Source organism: Myxocyprinus asiaticus, chromosome 8 (genome assembly GCF_019703515.2).
Source record: "Myxocyprinus asiaticus isolate MX2 ecotype Aquarium Trade chromosome 8, UBuf_Myxa_2, whole genome shotgun sequence".
NCBI classification, from domain to species: domain Eukaryota; kingdom Metazoa; phylum Chordata; class Actinopteri; order Cypriniformes; family Catostomidae; genus Myxocyprinus; species Myxocyprinus asiaticus.
In genome coordinates, this window is record NC_059351.1 from 39991090 (window position 1) to 40013128 (window position 22039).

Here is a 22039-nt window from a genome sequence, read left to right on the forward strand (position 1 = left end):
TCAGAAGTTAATTGGCTAATTGTCTAAAGCTTGACATAATTTTCTGGAATTTTCCAAGCTGCTTAAAGGCACAGTTAACTTCGTGTATGTAAACTTCTGATCCACTGGAACTGTGATATAGTCAATTAAAAGTGAAACAATCTGTCAGTGAACAATTGTTGGAAAAATTACTTGTGTCATGCACAAAATAGATGTCCTAAACGACTTGTCAAAAATATAGTTTGCCAATATTAAATATGTGGAGTGGTAAAAAGAGTTAAGAGAGTTTTAATGACTTCTACCTAAGTGTATGTAAACTTCTGACTTCAACTGTAATGAATATGATAATTTAGATAATTCAAGTACATTACATCCTATACATATATTGTGGTGTTTTTTTTTTCTTCTCCCATTTTCTCCCCAATTTGGAATGCCCAATTCCCAATGCGCTCCAAGTCCTCGTGGTAGTGTTGTGACTCACCTCAATCCGGGTAGCGGAGGACAAATCTCAGTTGCCTCCACGTCTGAGACAGTCAATCTGCACATCTTATCACGTGGCTTGTTGAGCGCGTTACCGCGGAAACCTAGCGGGTGTGGAGGCTTCACGCTATTCTCTGTGGCATCCACGCACAACTCACCACATGCCCCACCGAGAGCGAGAACCACATCATGGCGACCACGATGAGGTTAACCCAACGTGACTCTCTACCCACACTTGCAACCGGGCCAATTGGTTGCTTAGGGAGCCTGACTGGAGTCACTCAGCACGCCCTGGATTCGAACTTGCGACTCCAGGTGTGGTAGTCAGCATCTTTACTTACTGAGCTACCCAGGCCCCCATTGTGGTGGTTTAAAATTCAAAATAATTTTTGTGTTCTTTCTATACCATTGAGCATAACCCTATTATTGGCCTACTTCCACATTTTTAATTGTTGGTCTATGTACTAATGTGGCAGTTGGACATTTTATGAGCGTCTCACGTTAGTTGCATCGCGTTTCACTAGTTTTCAATGCCTGTTTTCAATGCCTCTAGTCATAAGCACTGTGTTTTTAGAATTTGTCAATTAAAATGTAGTTTGAAACATTGAAAAACTCGCTACATTCTGTTGTGCTTTGTCCAGCTGTCTCTGAATGCAAAAGCGGCCGTGTCTGGAAGGTAACCCCCTGGTTACATAAAGTCTCGCGAGAGCCGCATGCGATGTTCATACACTGTGTTTATTGTGTTTGTCTGGAGTCCCAAAGAAACCCTACACCTAGCCCTATATCCTAAACCTAACCCTAACCTTAACCCTCCCAATACATTTAACCCTTAACCTAACCTTAGTAACAGCGAGTTAGAGCTGTCAATTAACATGTTAACGCATGCAATTAATTTAAAATGTATAAAGTGTTAAACATTAAACACATTAAAGGGATACTTCACCTAAAAATTTTAATTCTCTCATCATTTACTCACCCTCATGCCATCATATAGTTTCAGAAGATATGGATTTAACAACTGGAGTCTAATGGATTACTTTTCTGCCTCCTTTATGTCATTTTTGGACCTTCAAAGTTCTGGTCACCATTCACTTGCATTGTGAGGACCTACAGAGCAGAGATATTCTTCTAAAAATCTTCCTTCATTTGTGTTCAGCAGAAGAAAGAAAGTCATACACATCTGGGATGGCTTGATGAATTTTCATTTTTGGGTGAACTATCCCTTTAAATGTGTTTACACAAATTAAATGTGTTAATTTTAAACAAATTAAATGTGTTAATTTTTCTTAATCGCAATTAACACATTTACCGATTTGACATTAGATTCTGACATTTCATTTAGCTCCATGTGATTCCAAACACTGGTTGGAACAGGGTTTTTCATGTGGAGTCCAAATTGGTGCTTGACACTGGCGTTGATGGCCTGGCGCGAATCATTAATGCAGCTTCACGTTTGCTGAAGCAAAGCGGATAGCCACAGACTACCAGCTGATTGATATTGTGGAGGGTGAGAGTTTAAAAATGTAATGTGCACTGCAATTAATATGCAACCTATAGAGACTAGTTCTATCAATTAGTCAACCTCCCACTTGTGTTTAATAGGAAAACACCTAATGTTACTTAAATTGGTGCTTTATACTTTGGAAGGCTTTGTTTGGGAAATATTAATAAAGCATTATTTTTACATATTGTTTTGTTTTTTTTCCTAAAAAGGAAATGAATGCATTTTGACAGAAAAATAATAGAGAGCAAATTCTAGCATTTTCAAAATCTAAGATTTACCGCAATTAACTATGAAAAATTATGCAATTAATCACAATTAAAAAAAATAATCGACTGACAGCACAATTAATAATAAATAGCATTATATTTTTATGATGAGGCCAGTGAAAATTTTGTCAGGCCAAGTAAAAATCTGAACTACTAGTCCAGGCCATCCTAAGCAATTTCTACTGTTGAGCCTTGACAATGTTGTATTATCATTTTAGCCATGTTTTTAAGGGGAATGCTAACCTTGTCTCCTTGATGGCGAGTGACATTGGTGATGCTTGACCTCACCTGATTGGATACTTTTTGCATGACATCGAACCACCTACAGGGTAACAGAGATGACATGTACAGACATGTAACAAACAATAGTCTTCTTAATTATGTTCATTATAGTAATATAATGTATATATGTACTCTTTCACTCACCCAGAGGCATCCTGGTCTTGTTCAGCTTGCACCATGTTTCTGAGACTGGCATCTGCAAGGGCCTGGGTAAAGTGTGTGTATGGAGCCATGAAGCAGTAATGATAAAGGCCAGGCCTCACACTGGTCGAGCTGAGTCAGAGGGCCTTGCCCTGTGACCGACACGTTTGAGACGAGGCCCCCTCGTATTGAGACGCAATGTTGGTCCCAAACAATGCCTTCAACAACTAAAGGTAAACAGCAAAAAGTGAAACCTTTGAGTTTGAATCTCTGGTGTCACTAAATAACAGAGGAATTAAATATATCTGTATGTGCCTGACCTGTTGAACACACACAGTAGCCATAGTCGGTTCTCGTGAGAAACAGGACTTGAGGTAACTCAGGATCTCTTCCACACTCTGAACAGATAAAGACAGGATGAAAGTTTGTTCTTGAAATCCACTTCTAAACACTCAGATATCATATATCAGTTCATTGACAAAATGGTGGCCAACTCAAGCAGCTGAGAAAGGACATCAAGTGCTGACCTCAGGAAGCTCCCAAACTTCTCGTTGGTGTTGTGGAGATCTAATGTGACCTTGAAAATGAAAACAAATATTGTAAGCAAGATGAATCCATATTATATCCATGTGTTCCAGCAAAACAGACTTGATGGAAACATTTATAGCTCTGCCTAATGAATAACTACTACATACAAAGCACTTTTAAATCTACTTAAAAGGTTTGTTCACCCAAAAATGAAAATTCTCTCATCATTTACTCACCCTCATGCCATCCCAGATGTGTATGACTTTCTTTCATCTGCTGAACACAAATGAAGATTTTTTGAAGAATATCTCATCTCAGTAGGTCCATACAATGCAAGTGAATGGGTGCCAAATTTTTGAAGCTCCAAAATCCACATAAGGGCAACATAAAAGTACTATAGACGACTCTGGTGGTTAAATCCATATCTTCTGAAGAAATATGATAGATGTGGGTGTGAAACTGAACAATATTTAAGTCCATTTTCCTTCACTTTCTCCTTCTGTTTTTGGTGACTCTGGGCAGGTCCTTCTACTGGGCAGGGAGGAGAATTTATTACAAAACATTATTTATCTGTTTCTTACCCACACCTATCATATCATGTCTGAACACGTGGATTTAACCACTGGAGTCATATGGATTACTTTTATGCGCCCTTTATGTGGATTTTGGAGTTTCAAAATTTGTGAGGACCTACAGAGCTGAAATATTCTTCTAAAAATCTTAATTTGTGTTCTGCAGAAGAAAGTAAGTCATACACATCTGGGATGCCAGGAGGGTCAGTAAATTATGAGAGAATTAAAATTTTTGGGTGAACTATCCCTTTAAGCCAAGCACACAATGGTATTAAGATGCGTTTTCGGTGATCCGATCACATGTGGTCAGTCAAGATGCATTCCTGTTTCCACCTGGCATTACAATGCATGTCAAATGCGTGTCCTATGACCAATTGGGTTCGGATTTTGAGGTGAGGGTCTCTGATTTTATGCTGACATACATCAATCACTATGTCAGTGTGTTACTTCATGATAATAATCCGGAAAAATCATAAATAACAAAGAATACGGGGAAAAAAACTGCACGCTGCTCCCAGATACAGTTGAAATTTAATCCAAGCGCAAACGCAACATTTCGAGCAGAATTATTTGTTATTTTAGTGCAGTACCTGTATTGAGCTTCAGATGTGTGTTTACTTATGTGTCCCTGCATGTTGATATCAGACACAATGAAGAAGTTCCGTGAAGTTCTCGCACTTGTGTATGTATCTGCTTTTTCAAATGTTCTGATCGGACAGTTATTTCCTTTTAAAGCCGCTCGTAACACACAAAGTTGAAACTCCTGTTTTAGCACAGCGGTTGATTGATATGTGAGGGGTGGCACTTCGCTGCTGTCCGGGATGCATTCAGGATGGATTGCGTCCTGTTCTCATGCATTTTTGGCTACCTCTGTATGTGGTTTCAGTGATCCGATCACAAAATGTTTTGGACCCTGTGTCCACCTGTATTTAGAGCTGACCACTTGGATCAACAAAAACACATCTTAATACCAGGTGGAAACGGGGTCATAGTGTCTGGGACTACTTGTAGTGTGTCACAAGTATGCACAGTAGAAGAGCTGCAAGAAAAGCTGCTGCAAGTTGGCTACAAACTTGGGCTTTTTGCCACGGACTAGTCACACTTAAAACATCAAAGAGCGACTAGTTTCAGTCTTGTAATGTGCTCTTGGCTTTACATATTCACACTATTTTGAATGAGAATTGAACACAGACTGACTTTGTAGTTGGCTTGAGTTGCTCTCAGTGCATCATATAGCTTCAGGTACGTGGGGAGGTGGTAAAAACTGCCCAGAGTGGTGGACTTGTTAACCGCTGCAGTTGATGTGCTGTCTGCTGCTCTACCTGTATGAAAACAGTGCAAGCAGCACAATTAACCATTAATGAATGAGACCAGACATGCTGGATACCTATTTCTCTTGTCTATTTAGAGCATTGTTTTCATCTGCATGATCAGTGTACCTGTGTTGGTCTCTCCTCCTTTCTTTGGGCTCATTGGGGTGGTGCTCGTCTCACTCATCTCCTTCTCTTTGCCCTTTCGCCTAATTGGACTGAGAGACGGAGTGTTGACCAATGAGGGCAATGTGGCCTGGAGAAAGGATTAACAGAAATAATGAAGCCTGCAATGAGAGGATACAATAAAGTGATTAAATACTAAATATTAAAATTAAATATTCAGGGTTCCCACCCCTTTTGACCAATTAATTTCTATTACTTTTTAATGACTTTTCCTAGTTATTCTCATTCGTGATTACCGGATAAGGATTTTGCTGTTTATATTTTAGTGATTACACTCACAAATATCAATTTCTAGCCAATTAAATATTGTACAACTGAACGTACTCAGAAAAATTTATATTTTCTATAGAAATTTCCATGACTTTTTAAGATTTTATTAATTTACATTACTTTTCCAAGCCTGGATATCACACCTTTAAAATTCCCTTATCATGGGAGCCCTGGATATTACTCAATTAAATATTACTGAGGTGTTATATGTGTTGTAATCAGGATATTTGAATGCTTATTTTACCTTCACAGCAGGGCCTGGGGGCGTGTCGTCCAGCACATGCGCACAGATGTTCATGATCTTCAGCAGGTGTGAGAACATCTGCTCCACCATAACAACCAGAGATCTGTCACTGAGAGCAGACCACGCCTCTTCCTGCTTGGAGGGGGCAGAGCTAGAGTCCTCCTCACCTGTCCCAGGACTCTTCATGCACTTTGGTGCAACAGCTTTAATAAATAGGTGGAAAAAAACATCTTTCATATAGACGAGCAAGGATAGGCAGACCAATACATCAGATTTACCAATGAATCGGTGCCAATAGTTGCTTTGTGGAACTATCGGTTATCTGTAGAATTGATGTCGATAGTTTTTTTAATTCCTCTGTAGCCAACGCTGGAGGATTCTACAGTTAGGTTTGGTTCTACAGTATAACAGCAGCTTCATGAAGTGATTTTTTTATAAATGGAATTAAAAAAATATCGGCCGGGGGCCTGGGTAGCTCAGCAAGTAAAGACACTGACTACCACACCTGGAGTCGCAAGTTCGAGTGACTCCAGTCAGGCTTCCTAAGCAACCAATTGGCCCGGTTGTTAGGGTGGGTAGAGTCACGTTGGGTTAACCTCCTCGTGGTCGCTATAATGTGGTTCTCGCTCTCGGTGGGTGAGTTGTGCATGGATGCCGCGGAGAATAGAGTGCGGTAACGTGCTCAACAAGCCACGTGATAAGATGCACGGATTGACTGTCTCAGATGCGGAGGCAACTGAGATTCATCCTCCACCACCCGGATTGAGGCCCTAGAGCGCATTGGGAATTGGGCATGCCAAATTGGAAAAAAACAAAACAAAATAATTAATTGGTTATCAGACTTTTCCGTCACCTTAGTTATCAGTATCGGCAAAATCGATTATCGGTCGACCTCTATATTGACCTTGAACAATTTTACCTCCAAAGAATGCTTTTAAGTGTTTTGGATAAACTGATGAAAAGCACACTTAAACTGTAAATGAGTGTGTACCTGCAAGAAGGTTTCCAGCCAGCAGCAGAGCAGCCTGATGGGCCAAGAGATCAAGAGAAAACCAGGCGGAAGAGAGGAGAGACAGAACCATACCGGCCACGCCCACCGTCAGAGAGTTGCGTACCTCCTCACTACTGCCAGGCTGAGGGAGACTATGGAAAGAGTGACACAGATGGATAAAATAATTGCACTTTAGAAAGACTTATTGCTGTAAGGTTCAGGTTTTGCTACATAAGCAGGAAAAGAAACAGACATAACATTATTTAATGTGTGTGATTTTGTGTGTGTACCTGAAGGATTGTCCTCTGCTGCGGTACTGGCTGGAGCGGTTGAGGTGAAAGACAGAGGAGCTCACAAAGCCACAGTGCCAGCCTGTGCTCCAGGTGCACACTGGGAAGGTGCTAGACAGAAGGCACAGAGCCTCACAACAGCCAAACTGGAAAAGACAGATAACGTTGAGTAGAAATATGATTTTGTGTTTGTGTTATGTGTTTACTTGTCAGTTTGAACATGCCAAAGCTCTGGTTCCCATACTAATAAAAGGACAAACATTGTTCACAATGAAGTACAATCTTTTCATGCTTCAAGACATCAAAATATTTTAATGTATGATAGAAACAAGGATAATTGTTTAGTACTTTATTTAGTAACCTGGAATAGACACGCACCTTGATTCAGACCAATACAATAATTAAAAACACTAATACTGATAAATTGTGCATCCCTAGTTTAGTTTTACAGCTGTCAATGTGAAGGTTAAAGGGATAGTTCACCCAAATACGAAACTAATGTCATCATTCACTCATCCTCATACTGTTCCAAAACCCTATGACTTTCTCCTTCTTTCTTTCTTTCTTTCTTTCTTTCATAGAACACAAAAGGAGATGTAAGGAGATGCATCTTTTTCCATACAATGAAAGTGAATGGTGACTGAGGCTAACATTCTGCCTAACATCTCCTTTTGTGTTCCACGAAAGAAAGGAAGTCATATCAGTTTGGGTAATTTTTGGATAAAAGGTGAGACACTCACTGTAATAGCTCTGGAAGTGGAAGATGTGAGTGCATGGGAGATGGCAGTGATGACACGAGACAAATTGTTCTCCACGGTAATATCCGGCGCATTCTGACACAGGCTGTATCTGCGGTACGTTCTGCAGTGAAGCATATCACATGATGTATAAGATTAAAGTCAAGTATATACTCATAAACATGAAAGCTGCCAGATGAACACTTCCTGCACTGCATGGACACTGGTGTGACTAAATGAGTGAAGAACAATGAACACATGAAGAAAAGCTTGCTTTATATTGTATTTTCACTCAGCTGATGTCATAGAGCACCATATAAATGCAATAATCAGTAGAATGCATTTTGTAAGGGAGGCATTTAAAATTTGCAGTGTTGGAGCAGTATTGAGAAACACTGGTGTCTGTTGTGTTGATGTAGTGTACTGTACCGTGTTATAGTGCTGATGGTGAAGAGTGATGGTGGCTGGGACTCGTGCATTAGTAATTGTAGGTACACATTGCTCTGGTCTCGAGCAATGGCCACAACCGGGTCTGCCTGAGCCTGCTCACAGTCATAGAACAACCTGGGCACTAACCTGAGGACAGGGAAAAGAAAAAGACTGATCAAAATGCAAGTGTGTGATTTGTGACATGTAGTTGGGAGATAATCAGTCAGATGTAAAAAGTGTGTGAAAACCTGCTGATGGTGTTAGCTGCTATGTGTCTGACACGTGCATCCTCATCGCCCAGCAGGTAAAGCACAACATCATTCAGAACTCTGTCCTGCAGCCTCAACAACTGATATTAAACAAAAACATTAGATACATTATTAATAGTAAAAATAATCACATAGACACATTTTTTCACTAATCAAATACACAACTTCTCTAAATATTTGAAATGAATCTTCAGCAATCTTCATTTAAAACATATTAAACTAGATAGATAGAGTTTCTCAAGATAAACTTTAAACTTGTCAAGCCAGTATCAAAATAGTTTTAAAAGTTTGATGGTTAGATAAATAGGATGGATGGATGGATGGATGGGACAGACATATTAATATATCCTCGTGTGACACTGCGTCCACATGCGTGGACGTTGTATTTTGGCTTCGCTATACGTAATGCTCAATGTTAAATAATTTAAATCGACTGATCTCAGTTCAGAAGACTCTGGGCTATCAGTAAAGGGTTAAACTTTCAACAAACAAAGTCACGTGACAAAAACATGGCACCGATCACAGCACAGTTTGTCTTTGGGAGAAATGCCAACAAAACTACATCTGGTAAGAAACCTAATTACAAGCTTTTACATTAAAACCTTTTTGAGTCAAAAGATTAGTCTCTAGTTTCATTTGATATGCCATTTTTAAAAATGTAAGCAATTTATTTGTTAACGCTGCTAAGCACAATGTACACTAATGTGTAATTTTTCCTTAGAAATCCTATATTTACTGTTCATTATCACATTGAGAATGAATGAGTTCAGCCAAATGCTGAAAAATGTTGCTTTCAGAGGTTTTATATGGAGTTAGGATGAAAAAAAAGGTGCATTTCAAACTGTTCTGAGACCAGTGCAGACAGACAGCACACTGGAGGTTAAGTCATTCACTAAATAGGGAGCAAGGGAGCATCCTATATCTTTCTATGCAGCTAAGTGCATTCACTCCTAAAATCCGACTGAGAGAAAGAGAGAGAGAAACAAAGTACATAGTTTACCCCAGTGTAGTGATGCTCTCCTTTGTGTAACTTCTCAGTTTTTCTCTCCAAGAAACTAATTAACCTGCCACATGCAGAAACAGAAGCAGGTTTACTTAAGACAAACTGTACAAAGGTTTTTGTATTTTATACTTAGCCATTATACTTAGTATTGCTGCTTGATATACAGTATATCTGCATCTAACACAAACTTAGATCAAAATTAGCTGTATTTGAGCGCAGGTACTGCTGGAGTCTTCTCACCTGAAGTCTTTCTCAGCAAGTGTTTCCAGGAGCTCAGTGCGAACCAGCCAATAAGAGCAGTTTTTCAGGGACAAGAGGTCAATGAGCAGCTGCAGACCCAGTTCACTGAGACTGCCACTACACAGTGCCATGATGCAGTGCTGTAAACACACACACGCAATATTATAATAATCTCCCAGACCTGAATGACACATTTATCCTTTTCTTTCAGGCGTAACTAGCATTATTTACATGTGTTTAAATGAGGTCAAAGCAAAAGGATATGTTCGTATGCTTTCTCACCCTAACAGCAGCACAGGCCATTTTACATGTGACTGAGGATTCATCCTTTAGACCGCGCTGCAGCAGAGGCACAAAGTCTTCCAGTGTCACAGAGTTTCCTGAGAAAGAGCAATTGAGAGGGTGTGAAAGAAGGGCCTTGGGAGTCTGTGATTTATTTGATAGTGCTGCAGTTGTACTGTAGTTCTCACCTGTGATGCTGTGGATCTGTGATAGCCAAGTCTCTGTGTTGTATCGTGTCTTCAGCTGGATGGCCTGGATTAAAGCCCCACACAGGATGGCTGTGGCTCCTCTGATCTGAGGGTCCCCATGTTCAATGTATTGCAGTACATCACTGATGTTCTGTTGCTCTGTTCACATAAACAACACATTCACACACCATCATATGAAGTCACAACTTAATATAATCTACTTCAATGAAACAAAAACTATGTACTTGTGCAATGACAATAAATGAACTAAACTGATCTGAAATGAGTTGAGCTTGACTAAACTGCAGTGAATTCAGCTGAAGTGACCTGAATTGAAGCTGAACTCAACTAAGCTAAAGTAAATCGAAGTAAACAAAATTGAATTCAGATTAACTGAAATGAACTGATTTGAGGTGAATTGAAGCTGAACTGAATGGAACTGACCAGAAATGTACTAAAAAAAATAAGCGCTCTTTGAAAGTGCTTAGCTTTACCCCTGTCCCTAGCTATAAAAAATGAATAAAAACCTGAAAAAGATGCAAAGTTTAAGTCTGTCTTCTTATTAGCTGCACTGATGGTACATTAATCTCTAAAATACATAAAGTGAGTAATTGGACTCATGGACAAACAGGTTGATGGGTTAGTAGTATGCATCTTTCTCACCATCTGGTTGCTGTCCATCTATCGGGTGCAGGTAAAGTCTGTTAAAGAAAGCCTCTGGCAGAAGAGCTGCTGCTGCCCCTACACAGCTGACAGCTAACGCCTTCAGGCTCACACGGACCTCATTATCAGGAACCAGCCCTATAACACACCCCAAATACAATTAATACTCTTCTATAACACTGCATAATCAACAGGAGCCTCTCATACAGACTTTACGTCTAATGTTTTATTCAGGCAAATTAATATTTTGTAGATATACTATAACTTTTCACATGCGAAGAGGTTAGAAAATCACAGTAGAGGTTAAGTACACTCAAAAATAATTTACTCATCCTCATGCCATCCCAAACGTATGACTTTCTTTCTTCTGCAGAACACAAACAAAGATTTTTAAAAGAATTTCTCAGCTCTGTAGGTCCAAACAATACAAGTGAATGGTGGCCACAACTTTGAAGCACCAAAAAGCACATAAAGCCAGCATAAAAGTAACCCACAAAACTCCAGTGCTTTAATCCATATCATATGAAGCACTCTAATCGGTATTTGGTGAGAACAAAACAAATGTTACTCCTTTTTACTATAAATCTAGACATCAACTGTCTCCTTGGCAATCATGATTCAAGCTCGATTACATTTCATTTACATTTATATTTATTCATTTGGCAGACACTTTTATCCAAAGCGACTTACAAAAGAGGAAAACATAAGCGAATCATCTTAAGGAGACAGTGGTATATTGTTTGGTACATTTCCTTGTTGCATCTAGCACTCCGCGTATGTGTCAAGCACTAGGAAGTGTAATCGAGCTTGAAATCAGAGACTGCAATGGTGATATTTTCAGTGTAAAGGAGTTACATTCTGGTCTATTATCACCCCAAAGAGGACGATGAGGCCATCTCATCGTCCCAGGATCCACCGGTCAGGGATTCAGCTGTTCTCCTCGATGTGTGCGAGCGAGCATTCGCTCGGCTCAACATCAACTGCCCAAACTCCAAAACCCGAGCAGGAGAGGGATGTTTATGACGTTTCCTCCCTCCCTCTCTCATGGAAGATATGGGCAAACACTTGGAGAAGGGCTCCTCCACGTTGTGTAAGAAAACTGTCACAGTCAATGACCTTGTTCTGCATAACGCCCGTCAGGCTGTCTAGTCAGCAGCCTAACCCCACCCCTAAGCCATGTATCACTACATACGATTTAGAGGTTGACCAATATTGGATATTGCTGATATGATAATATGTTGAAAGAAAAGCAATAACGGATTAATCTGATGATGGTTGTTAAAATGAATATCCTATATTAAATGTGTTAAAAAAAGTCTTTCCTTCCTGTGACAGGGCGAGCCAGAGAGGCTTCAAAAGTCCAAATTTAATTAAATCCCAGATGCAGTTTATTGTGCAACCAAAATACCAAAAATATCACAGTATCACAAGCTCCCCGCATGCTTGGAACAGTGTCACATCTTTAAGGACACAGCGCACACATTTATTGAATTAAATCATATCCTTCTGAAGTGAAATAATCACATTAGGACATGTTGCAATTCCTGTCTTTCCGTACCCAAATTTAAGACACACCAAAAACGAATCACATGCAAGGATCAATCAAAACAAACAATACTGAAAATCCTTTCATTAATTTTATACACGCACAGATTTCTTATGATGTGTTACATTCATACGAGCAGACAGAGAAGTAAGTTTGGAGCAGAAGAAATAGAAATAAATCTTGTGTAAACTGTCAGCTTTACGCTAAGTTAAAATGCTATTTCTAGCCATTTTACATGCACATGGTACCAGGCATGATCATTTTTTTTATCAAGAAAATTCACATTGAATCATAATTTCTTTTTTCTAGTAAGACCTTTGATATTAGGGAAGAAGCAACAGGATGCTTCTTCACAGAGTGTTAAACAGACATTTGAGAAAATACCATTTCAAGATGTTAACATACAACACTCTCTCTCGTTAAATACATCAGGTTGATTGGTTTACATCAGTCGATCTGAAAGATGCCTTCTTCCACGTCAGCATTTATCCCCCACACAGAAAATGTCTTTGTTTTGCCTATCACAGCATTTGTTACGAATTTGCGGTTCTCCCGTTTGGTCTCGACCTGAGCCCGCACATATTTTGTCGGTGTGTGGAAGCAGGATTAGCACCATTACGCCTAGCAGGGCTGAAAATCCTGACATATATAGACAATTAATTAATCATTGCCAATTCAAGGGAGAAAGTAGTGCAGGACACACAACTCTTGCACCTCGCATCTCTTGGTTTCAGAGTAAATCTGTGTAAGAACAATTTAACTCCGTCCCAGAATGACACTTTTCTGGGACTGGAGCCGATTTCCATTGCAATGCATGCTCGTCTGTCAGAAAAGCACATTCTGTCTCTAATGAATTGTCTCTCACACTTCAAAGAGGGAGCGAGTGTGCAGTATAGCATTTGTCTCAGACTACAGGGCCTTATGGCGTCAGCCATCCAGGTTTTGCCCTTTGGGCTTTTGAGGATGAGAGCTTTCATGAAATGGATTTTGTCTCTTCATCTCAGCCCCCTGCGTGATCTTCGTGGCAACGTTACAGTGACCCGCGCTTGCACATCAGCATTGCGCCACAGGTGAGCACAGAGTTTTTTGCACAGGGGATGCCTCTAGGGGCGGTTATGTTATGAAAAGTCGTATCTACAGATGCTTCCCTGTCCAGGTGGGGTGCCATCCAGGAGGACAGAACAGTGAATGGAACATTGCCGACCGAACCATGCTCAGCTCACATAAATGATCTAGAGCTCCTTACTGTATGGAAGTCTCCAAGTAATTTTCTGCTTCAACTTCAGGGGCATCATGTCCTAGTGTGCTGCGACAATACCACAGCCGTAGCACACATAAATCGCCAAGGAGGGATGTGCTTCCCTCAGCTTCACTGCCTAGCCCACAAACTTTTGGTATGGAGCAGTCAGCACTTCCTTTCATTACGTGCAACTCACATCACGGGTGTTTTGAACTCAGGTACCGATCTCCTGTCGAGGGGGAACCCTCTTTACAGAGAATGGCGACTCAACCCTCAAGTAGTGTGCATGATATGGGAGAGATTCAGTCAGGCTTCCGTCGTTCTCTTCGCACGAAAACGCCCATTGTCCTACGTTCTTCTTGCTAAAGCACAAGGACGCTCCCCTAGGTGTAGACTCACTGGCACATCCATGGCCCAGTGTGCTGCTTTACACTGGCAGCCAAAAGTTTGGAATAAATGTACAGATTTTGCTCTTATGGAAAGAAATTAGTACTTTTATTCACCAAAGTGGCATTCAACTGATCACAATGTATATTCAGGACATTAATAATGTGAAAAATTACTATTACAATTTGAATTCTTTTTTCAGAACTTCTTAAACTACTTCTCACTCTTCTTTACAAAGAGTTCTCATCAAAAAAATCCTACACGTGCAGCAATGACAGCTTTTCAGATCCTTGGCATTTTAACTGTCAGTTTGTCCAGATACTCAGGTGACATTTTACCCCACGCTTCCTGTAGCACTTGCCATAGATGTGGCTGTCTTGTCGGGCACTTCTCACGCACTTTTCAGTCTAGCTGATCCCACAAATGCTCAATGGAGTTAAGATCCATCACACTCTTTTCCAATTATCTGTTGTCCAATGTCTGTGTTTCTTTGCCCACTCTAACCTTTTCTTTTTGTTTTTCTGTTTCAAAAGTGGCTTTTTCTTTGCAATTCTTCCCATTAGGCCTGCACCCCTGAGTCTTCTCTTTACTGTTGTACATGAAACTGGTGTTGAGCACGTAGAATTCAATGAAGCTGTCAGCTGCAGACATGTAGGCGTCTATTTCTCAAACTAGAGACTCTGATGTACTTATCCTCTTGTTTAGTTGTACATCTGGCCTTCCACATCTCTTTCTGTCCTTGTTAGAGCCAGCTGTCCTTTGTCTTTGAAGACTGTAGTGTACAACTTTGTATGAAATCTTCAGTTTTTTGGCAATTTCAAGCATTGTACAGCCTTCATTCCTCAAAAAAATTATTGATTTACGAGTTTCTAGAGAAAGCTTCTTCTAGAGAGAGTTTCCTTTTTGCCATTTATGACCTAATATTGACCTTAAGACATGCCAGTCTATTGCATACAGTGGCAACTCAAAAACAAAGACAATGTTATGCTTCATTTAACGAACCAAATAGCTTTCAACTGTGTTTAATATAATGGCAAGTGATTTTCTAGTACCAAATTAGCAATTTTGCATGATTACTCAAGGATATGGTGTTGGAATGATGGCTGCTGGAAATGGGGCCTGTCTAGATTTGATCAAAAATTACTTTTTTCAAATAGTGATGGTGCTGTTTTTTACATCAGTAATGTCCTGACTATACTTTGTGATCAGCTGAATGCCACTTTGGTGAAATTAAGTACCAATTTCCTTCCGAAACAGCAAAATCTGTACATTATTCCAAACTTTTGGCTGCCAGTGTATGCCTTTCCCCCACTCAGCTTGATTTTTCCCACTCTAGCCAGAGTGAGAGAGCAGAGCTTGACACTAATTCTCATAGTGCCCAGGTGGCCCAATGTACCATGGCTGGTGGAAATAATTCCCCTCCTTTATGCCCAGCGGTGCTCGCTCCCGTTGCACACAGGCCTTTTATCTCAGGCCAACTGAGAAATATACCACCCACACCTAGACAGGTTGGCGCTATGTGCCTGGCCCGTGAGAGGTCCAACCTGAACACACTGGGGCATCCCCCCGAGGTGTTCCCCACCACACAGAATGCCAGGGTCTCATCCATGAGGTTTTTGTATGATTGTAAGTGGAAGGTGTTTGAAAAATGGTGTAATACACATCATCTGGTGTCATATCAGTGTTCAGTCACTGACATACTATGCTTTCTAAAAAACCTTTAGCACAAAGGGAAATCCTTTTTGACCATCAAGGTTTACCTGGCAGCCATTTCTGCTTGCCATATTGCCTTCAATGTTGCAGCAGTAGGGCAGCATCCTTTCATTCGTAGATACATGAAGGGTGCTCATTGTTCTGTGCCAGTTACTAGAAAGCTTGCTCCTGAGTGGGACCTCTCCATGGTGCTGGAAGCCCTGTCACTACAGCCTTTCGAGCCCTTGGAGAATATTTCTTTAAAGTTGTTGTCATACAAAACAGCTATACGCGTGGCACTGGCATCAGCCAAGCGTGTCAGTGATCTGCATATCCTTTCTGTTCATTCTTCTTTTACAAGATTTTTCCCAGGAATGATGGTGCTTGTGGAAGCAATATCTCTGTCATATAGCTCTAAGGGCCTCCAGCCCCCCTCAGGCCTCAGGGCCCATTCCGTGAGAGGCATGACTGCTTCTTGGGCCCTGTTTCAGGGAGTCTCTCTGCAAGATATTTGTTCAGCTGTACATTGGGCTTCCCCAAACACTTTTGTCAGGTACTACCAATTTGATGTTACCAGAACCCCAGTAGCCATGCGGTTTTGGGTGCAGATTTTACATAATGGGTTCACCCATAACCCTTTCTCCCTCACACTGTGTACATGTCACCTCACATGTTTCACACCAAGCACAATGCATGGCCTCTTCTCCCTGCTTTGTTATGTTTATGGGTTATAGAGCCTGCTAATATTATATCGGATGTGTCAGGCACAGTCTTAATTTGGGAGACCATCCTTTTGGCTGACAGCATCTCCCTGTGAGTGTATAGGGCAATTGAGGAGTTGTCCATCTTCCATAGGTGGATCTCAAACACAAGATAATGAAAGAGAATGATGGATTACCTTTTCTGTAACCCCAGTTCTCTGAAACATCGAGTGGAGAGATCAACCAAGCTTTCCCCGCTTGCTTCACGAGAAGCTAATATGCTCACTGAGGAAAGTAGCACGTTTAGTCCTTTTATGCCCTCAGGTAAGGGCGGGGCCTTACAGCAGCATTGGACATGCGCTCCTGTCTGTCAAGCCAGACTTTGTGCAACTGGATGCTTCTGCATAGGTCAGGTGCGCATGCCCTTCCCACAGGTGGATCTCTCCACTCAGTGTTTCAGAGAACTGAGGTTACAGAAAAGGTAACCTATTGTTTTCTTTCCTGTGTTGACATATTTAATATTGAAACAGAAAGAATGGGCGAGACATATCAATCATAGTTGCAACAGTAATGAACCATGGTTTTCCACTTTCTAGTTTGATTGGGTAAAAAATCTGTGCAGTGCAAGGCGAATCATCAGTATTTTTGGTCTGAGAAAGACTGTGATTTAAAATGTGTATATCTGCTTAAGTTTAATTTTGTTAACTTTTAGTAGTACACTATTATATAGATGGCTTCAAAACTAATAGACATGGACAAAAGTCACAAAACTTAAAAATGCTCCAAAAAGGACAAAAAACAAAAAACAAAAAACACCACTACAAAAGCACCATAAAAATTGACAATGTTTGTATGTTTGTGTTTACCTTGTTGTCAAGTTCTGCTGCCTCCAGAACCTCTTCCTTTGGTATAAATCGATCCACACTGCTGTCAGATGATTGCCTGTTGTGACCTTTGCCCTCTAGCACGTGGGGCTTACTTAAAGCTGACAGCAAGACCAAAAAACAGTTTGTGAGTCAAAGTGATCTACTCGCATCCAAACGAGTGTATTGCTGAGTAAATCAATGTCCAGAGTAAAAGTATAAAGTATTGTAGCATGTACCCAGAGCAGACTGGGAGAAAGGTTCCAAAGGTTTGTCAGGCGGTGGAGCTGTTCCCTCCTCTTCCTCGTCCTCCAATGTGCCGATCTGCATCCCTGAGTACTGACTCTCACTGCCGTCCAACACCTACACACAAAGATACAAAATATAAGTGAATAATACTAAGCATAACACACAAACAAGCAAAAACATTCACAGCAACCCATTCACGCAAATGCAAGGAACATACAACAACATTTCAACATGTATCACTTTGTGAAACTCCTACAAATATTGTTTGATCACTGCTTCCATTTGCAATTTTCATATATGCATGTCTAGATGATTTTTTGGCCTCACACAAAGAATTACTAAATTGCTAGTTCATGGATGATCATCAGTGGTACCTCACCACACCTTAAAAGATCCAAATTAACTAAAAAATAAAGATTCTGTTATTATTTGTGACCATCATGTTGTTCAAAACCTGAATGCTGTCATTTTTTCCATAAAACACAAAAGGAAAAATTGTTCCGCAGCTCTTGCTGTGATAGTTCAAGGTGACCACTACTGTCATGCTCCAAAAATGACACCCCCCCCAAAAAAAATACAAAAGCACCTTAAAAATAGTCCATATGATTCGATCAGTGCACTATATACCAAATCTTCAGGTACTGTGTGTGATTGGTATATAAAAATGTTATGCCAATGCACCATGCCAGGATTGATGTCATTAATGTTAAAAAAAAATAAATAAATAAATAAATAAAAAAATAAGAAAACATCATTGGATCTCATCTCATCATTCTTCAAAATGTTCTACTAAACAATAACAGCATATGGGTCATGGGGGTGAGTAAATAATGAGTAAAAATAAAGGTATAATTCATCCAAAAATCCATTTACTCAGCCTTATGTCATCCCAGATGTCTGAATGATAATTTCTTTCTTCAGCAGAACACAAAGATTTTTATAAGAGTATTTCTGCTCTGTTGGTCCATACAATGCAAGTGAATGGTGCCCAGAACTTTAAATATTCATTAAGTATATAAAGCCAGCATAAAATGTAACCCATAAGTCTCCAGGGGTTAAATGCATATCTTCAGAAGCGATATGATACGTGTGGGTGAGAAACAAATCGATATTTAAGTTTTTTTTTTTTTACAATAGATCTCCACCTTTGACCAGCCCAACCAGTAGGTGGCGATGTGAATGAAGAATGAGAATCACCAAAAAACAAAAGAAGAAAAATGTGGAAGTGAAAGTGGAGATAAAGAGTAAAAAAGGACTTAAATATTGATCTGTTTCTCACGCACATCTATCATATTCCTTCTGAAGATATGGATTTAACCAATGGAGTCTTTTGGGTTCTTTTTATGCTGCCTTTATGGTATTTTTGGAGATTCAAAGTTCTGACCACAATTCACTTGCATTGTATGGACCTACAGAGCTGGAATATTCTTCTAAAAAATATTTCTGTGTTCAGCAGAAGAAAGAAAGTCAGACACATCTGGGATGGCATGAGGGTGAGTAAATGATGACACAATTAAAATTTTTGGGTGAACTATCCCTTTAAAGAGAGCCTCAGCCATTTTTGTTAATAAAAAAGTGTGCATTATGCTTGTTTTTAAGTGTGAACTGATTAACTGACTCAGATAAGATTGAGCTTTAAGTTATTAGAAAGTTGGACACAATAGCACAATGGCATATCAGAACAGCGATGCTGCACAAACTCATTCCACCATCTTCAAATGAAGCACTTAAAACTGATCAGAAATCAGTATCACTATTGCAGGAACAGGGTTTGTAATCACTGGTCCAGAGACAGGGAAATGAAAGGCATTTGAACACCTCAGGAAAAAGGCAGTGCATGTGGGATGGGGCAAATAAAGGAACAGGGACCTAACAGGGCAGAAAGAGCAACAACAGCCTCACCCCCTGTCCTCTGCTGACCTGGTCATTACTGCTAGAGAAGAAGATGGCAGAAAAGGTAGAGGAAGAAGACGTAGAGGTGGAAGAAAAGGATGGCCTGTAGGAAGATGACTCGCTGTCGGAGTGCGTGTCCAGCCCTTCTGGCAAAGTGGTGAATAGTTCCGATAGCGTCTGCTGGTGCTCTTGCCACTTACGATCTCAGTGCAATCTGAAGGCGTCACGGCAGAGTCCGGCCCCTCCGTAGTCATCTGGAAACTGTCACTAGGGGGCGATAATGATGCGGCTCCTGTAGACATTTGGTTGCAGTCTGTTATCAAGTCAGAGGACGTGCTGACGACCTCTGCGCCTCCACTTGAGCTGCGGCTAAGCATGTCCTCCTCATCTTCATCGTCTGGAGTATCAGGCCCTACCCTCTGCTCTGACGCACTCAGGTCTACTGAGTCCTCCAACTGCAAAGCGTTCTGGGAGGAACGTGGCTGCTCTGTGATGATGTCAGTTGTGCCAAGTGACGAAACGCCTGACGATGACGGAGCTTCACTGGAGCTGTCACCACCTACTGAAGCTTGAACAAATATGACAGAGTGAAACCATGCATTAATTCTGTCATCCATTATATAGAATTTATTTGTTGGAGTTCAGAGAGTGTGTTAAACATGTATATTAACTTGATTTTTTTTACATAAAGAAAATGTCAGTGGTGTTTAGAACTTCAAAACTTGCCACCATGACGCTAAGTAGTGAGTGGTTGCTAAGGTGTTCTACGTGGTGTTAGCATGTTGCTATGCGGCCATAATGATGTTCTGGGTGGTTGCTTACTGGCCAAGTCAAAAAAGCCCTCTTTCACTATAAATTAATGGGATTTTTTGCCCACTTTATCGTCCGCCAAGATAAAATTCACAAGTTTGATCACTTATGACAGAAATAGCATACCTCTCCTTGACAAGCCACGTAATATGAGGTATCATGAATGTCTGCAGTAAAAACAGTGTGGAATGAAATACACAGCGAAGTTTAAAAATTTGGGTTAGTTGGTCATTCAAATCCCTAACATACACATTAAATATGAGCAATAGAGCGCAACAGTCTGGTTCCGGAAGAAAAATCCCAATAATTTTTTCCATAGACTAATACATTTTTACAGATAGCTTACAAACCTTTAAAGACAGACCTACCGTGAGCTCTGAAGTTGTTCATCGATGGTATATGTTTCTGTTGAAGCCACCAGTCTGCATTATTTCAACTTCATTGTTTAAAAATCGTGTTTAATAGACCTCATTCACGCTAGTGCCATCTTTGATTTTTAATGGGAATGACAAGGAGGCTGTGAGGGATACACTTACAGTCTCTTCAGTGGGCTGTACTGCAGTTTAAAGTGTTTTTGGATCGTTCAGTGGACAAAACATTGATAAAATATCTGTCCAAGAACATTCAGTATACCAAGAACTCCAGACAACATGAGTTGTGTAAAATCAGATGTGATCTAGGAGCTTTATACAGCTTTATACCGTTCGTGCCATTGAAGAGATGGTAAGTCTATCCCTCACAGCCTCACTCTCATTCCCATTAAAAGATGGCGCTAGTGTGAATAAGGTCTATAGTGGAGTTCCTGGTGAACAACTACACTACCCATGGTCAGCAAATAAAGATCAACCAATCACTCCCATGAAGTACTGTGAATGACACAAACGAGTCGGTCTCACTTCACCCTCAAACTACTTATATATATTTGTATATATTGGTATTCCAATATTTAGCAATAAATGTAAATTATATTGTTTCTATAGTTATAATCAACAGCCTTAAATCAATAGTTTTATGTATTTCCATCGTTGTATATCAGATTACATCATTTGCAATGCTTCATGGGATTGTAGTTTGTGGCCTTATGACAGACAGTAAGTTTTGTAACTTTGTCTTTTTTTTTCTTCAAAACAAATTTGTCATGTTGTGATTAACCTTGGAGCTGGTTGGTTTGGTTCATGGCTTGGAACTCTTATGAAGATTTTTATGAAAAGTCTATAAGAAATTAATGGAAAAAAATACTTATGGAATCCAGGCGGCTGAAGAAGTGGGCGGGCACTGTTGCGCTCTATAGAGCAATGATTTCTTTCGCAAGCACTACTTACTATAGGAATAGTTCACCCAAAATTTTAAACTTTACTCACCTTCATATTGTCAAAACCCCATTTGAGTTTTTTTCAGTGGAACACAAAATGAGACATTAGGTAGAATTTAAGCCTCAGTCACATGGGTTTGGAACTCTACTACTAACAATTTTCATTTTTGAGTGAACCATCCCTTTAATGGCTGAACTCAGACTTACCATTAAAAGATCCTGTGGTGACCTCTGCCCTCTCAGGGTCATCCTCCAAACCCTCTTCTTCACCTGACAACAGCTTTCCTTAGACAAGCACAAAATAAACAAAATAAACATTTTACAGTGGGGTTCAAAAGTTCAAGAGTTCATTGTTCATTTTAATTTTATTCTAATTTAATAACGTTTTTCCCTATTAAAAATTATATTACCTGCATAACAATGTGAGTGAAATATTGAACTGAAAATGACAAAAAATTCAGAATTTTAAAGTATTTGGCATGTTCTCCTTTT

At 40.1% G+C, this 22039-nt stretch overlaps 1 protein-coding gene across 1 annotated transcript in view; it reads right to left on the minus strand.

Moving 5' to 3' along the window:
• The window catches only part of LOC127444768 (huntingtin-like), a 96823-nt gene that overhangs the window by 37320 nt on the left and 37464 nt on the right, over positions 1-22039 (minus strand). The window contains 23 exon segments of the mRNA XM_051704319.1: positions 2473-2551; positions 2656-2879; positions 2973-3050; positions 3095-3229; positions 4950-5074; positions 5192-5318; positions 5763-5965; positions 6754-6905; positions 7044-7189; positions 7784-7904; positions 8210-8356; positions 8458-8558; positions 9479-9542; positions 9722-9861; positions 10004-10101; positions 10192-10350; positions 10855-10992; positions 16348-16369; positions 17287-17405; positions 17523-17646; positions 19453-19580; positions 19583-19993; positions 21755-21835. Of these exon segments, the coding sequence (XP_051560279.1) occupies positions 2473-2551; positions 2656-2879; positions 2973-3050; positions 3095-3229; positions 4950-5074; positions 5192-5318; positions 5763-5965; positions 6754-6905; positions 7044-7189; positions 7784-7904; positions 8210-8356; positions 8458-8558; positions 9479-9542; positions 9722-9861; positions 10004-10101; positions 10192-10350; positions 10855-10992; positions 16348-16369; positions 17287-17405; positions 17523-17646; positions 19453-19580; positions 19583-19993; positions 21755-21835 (3122 nt within the window).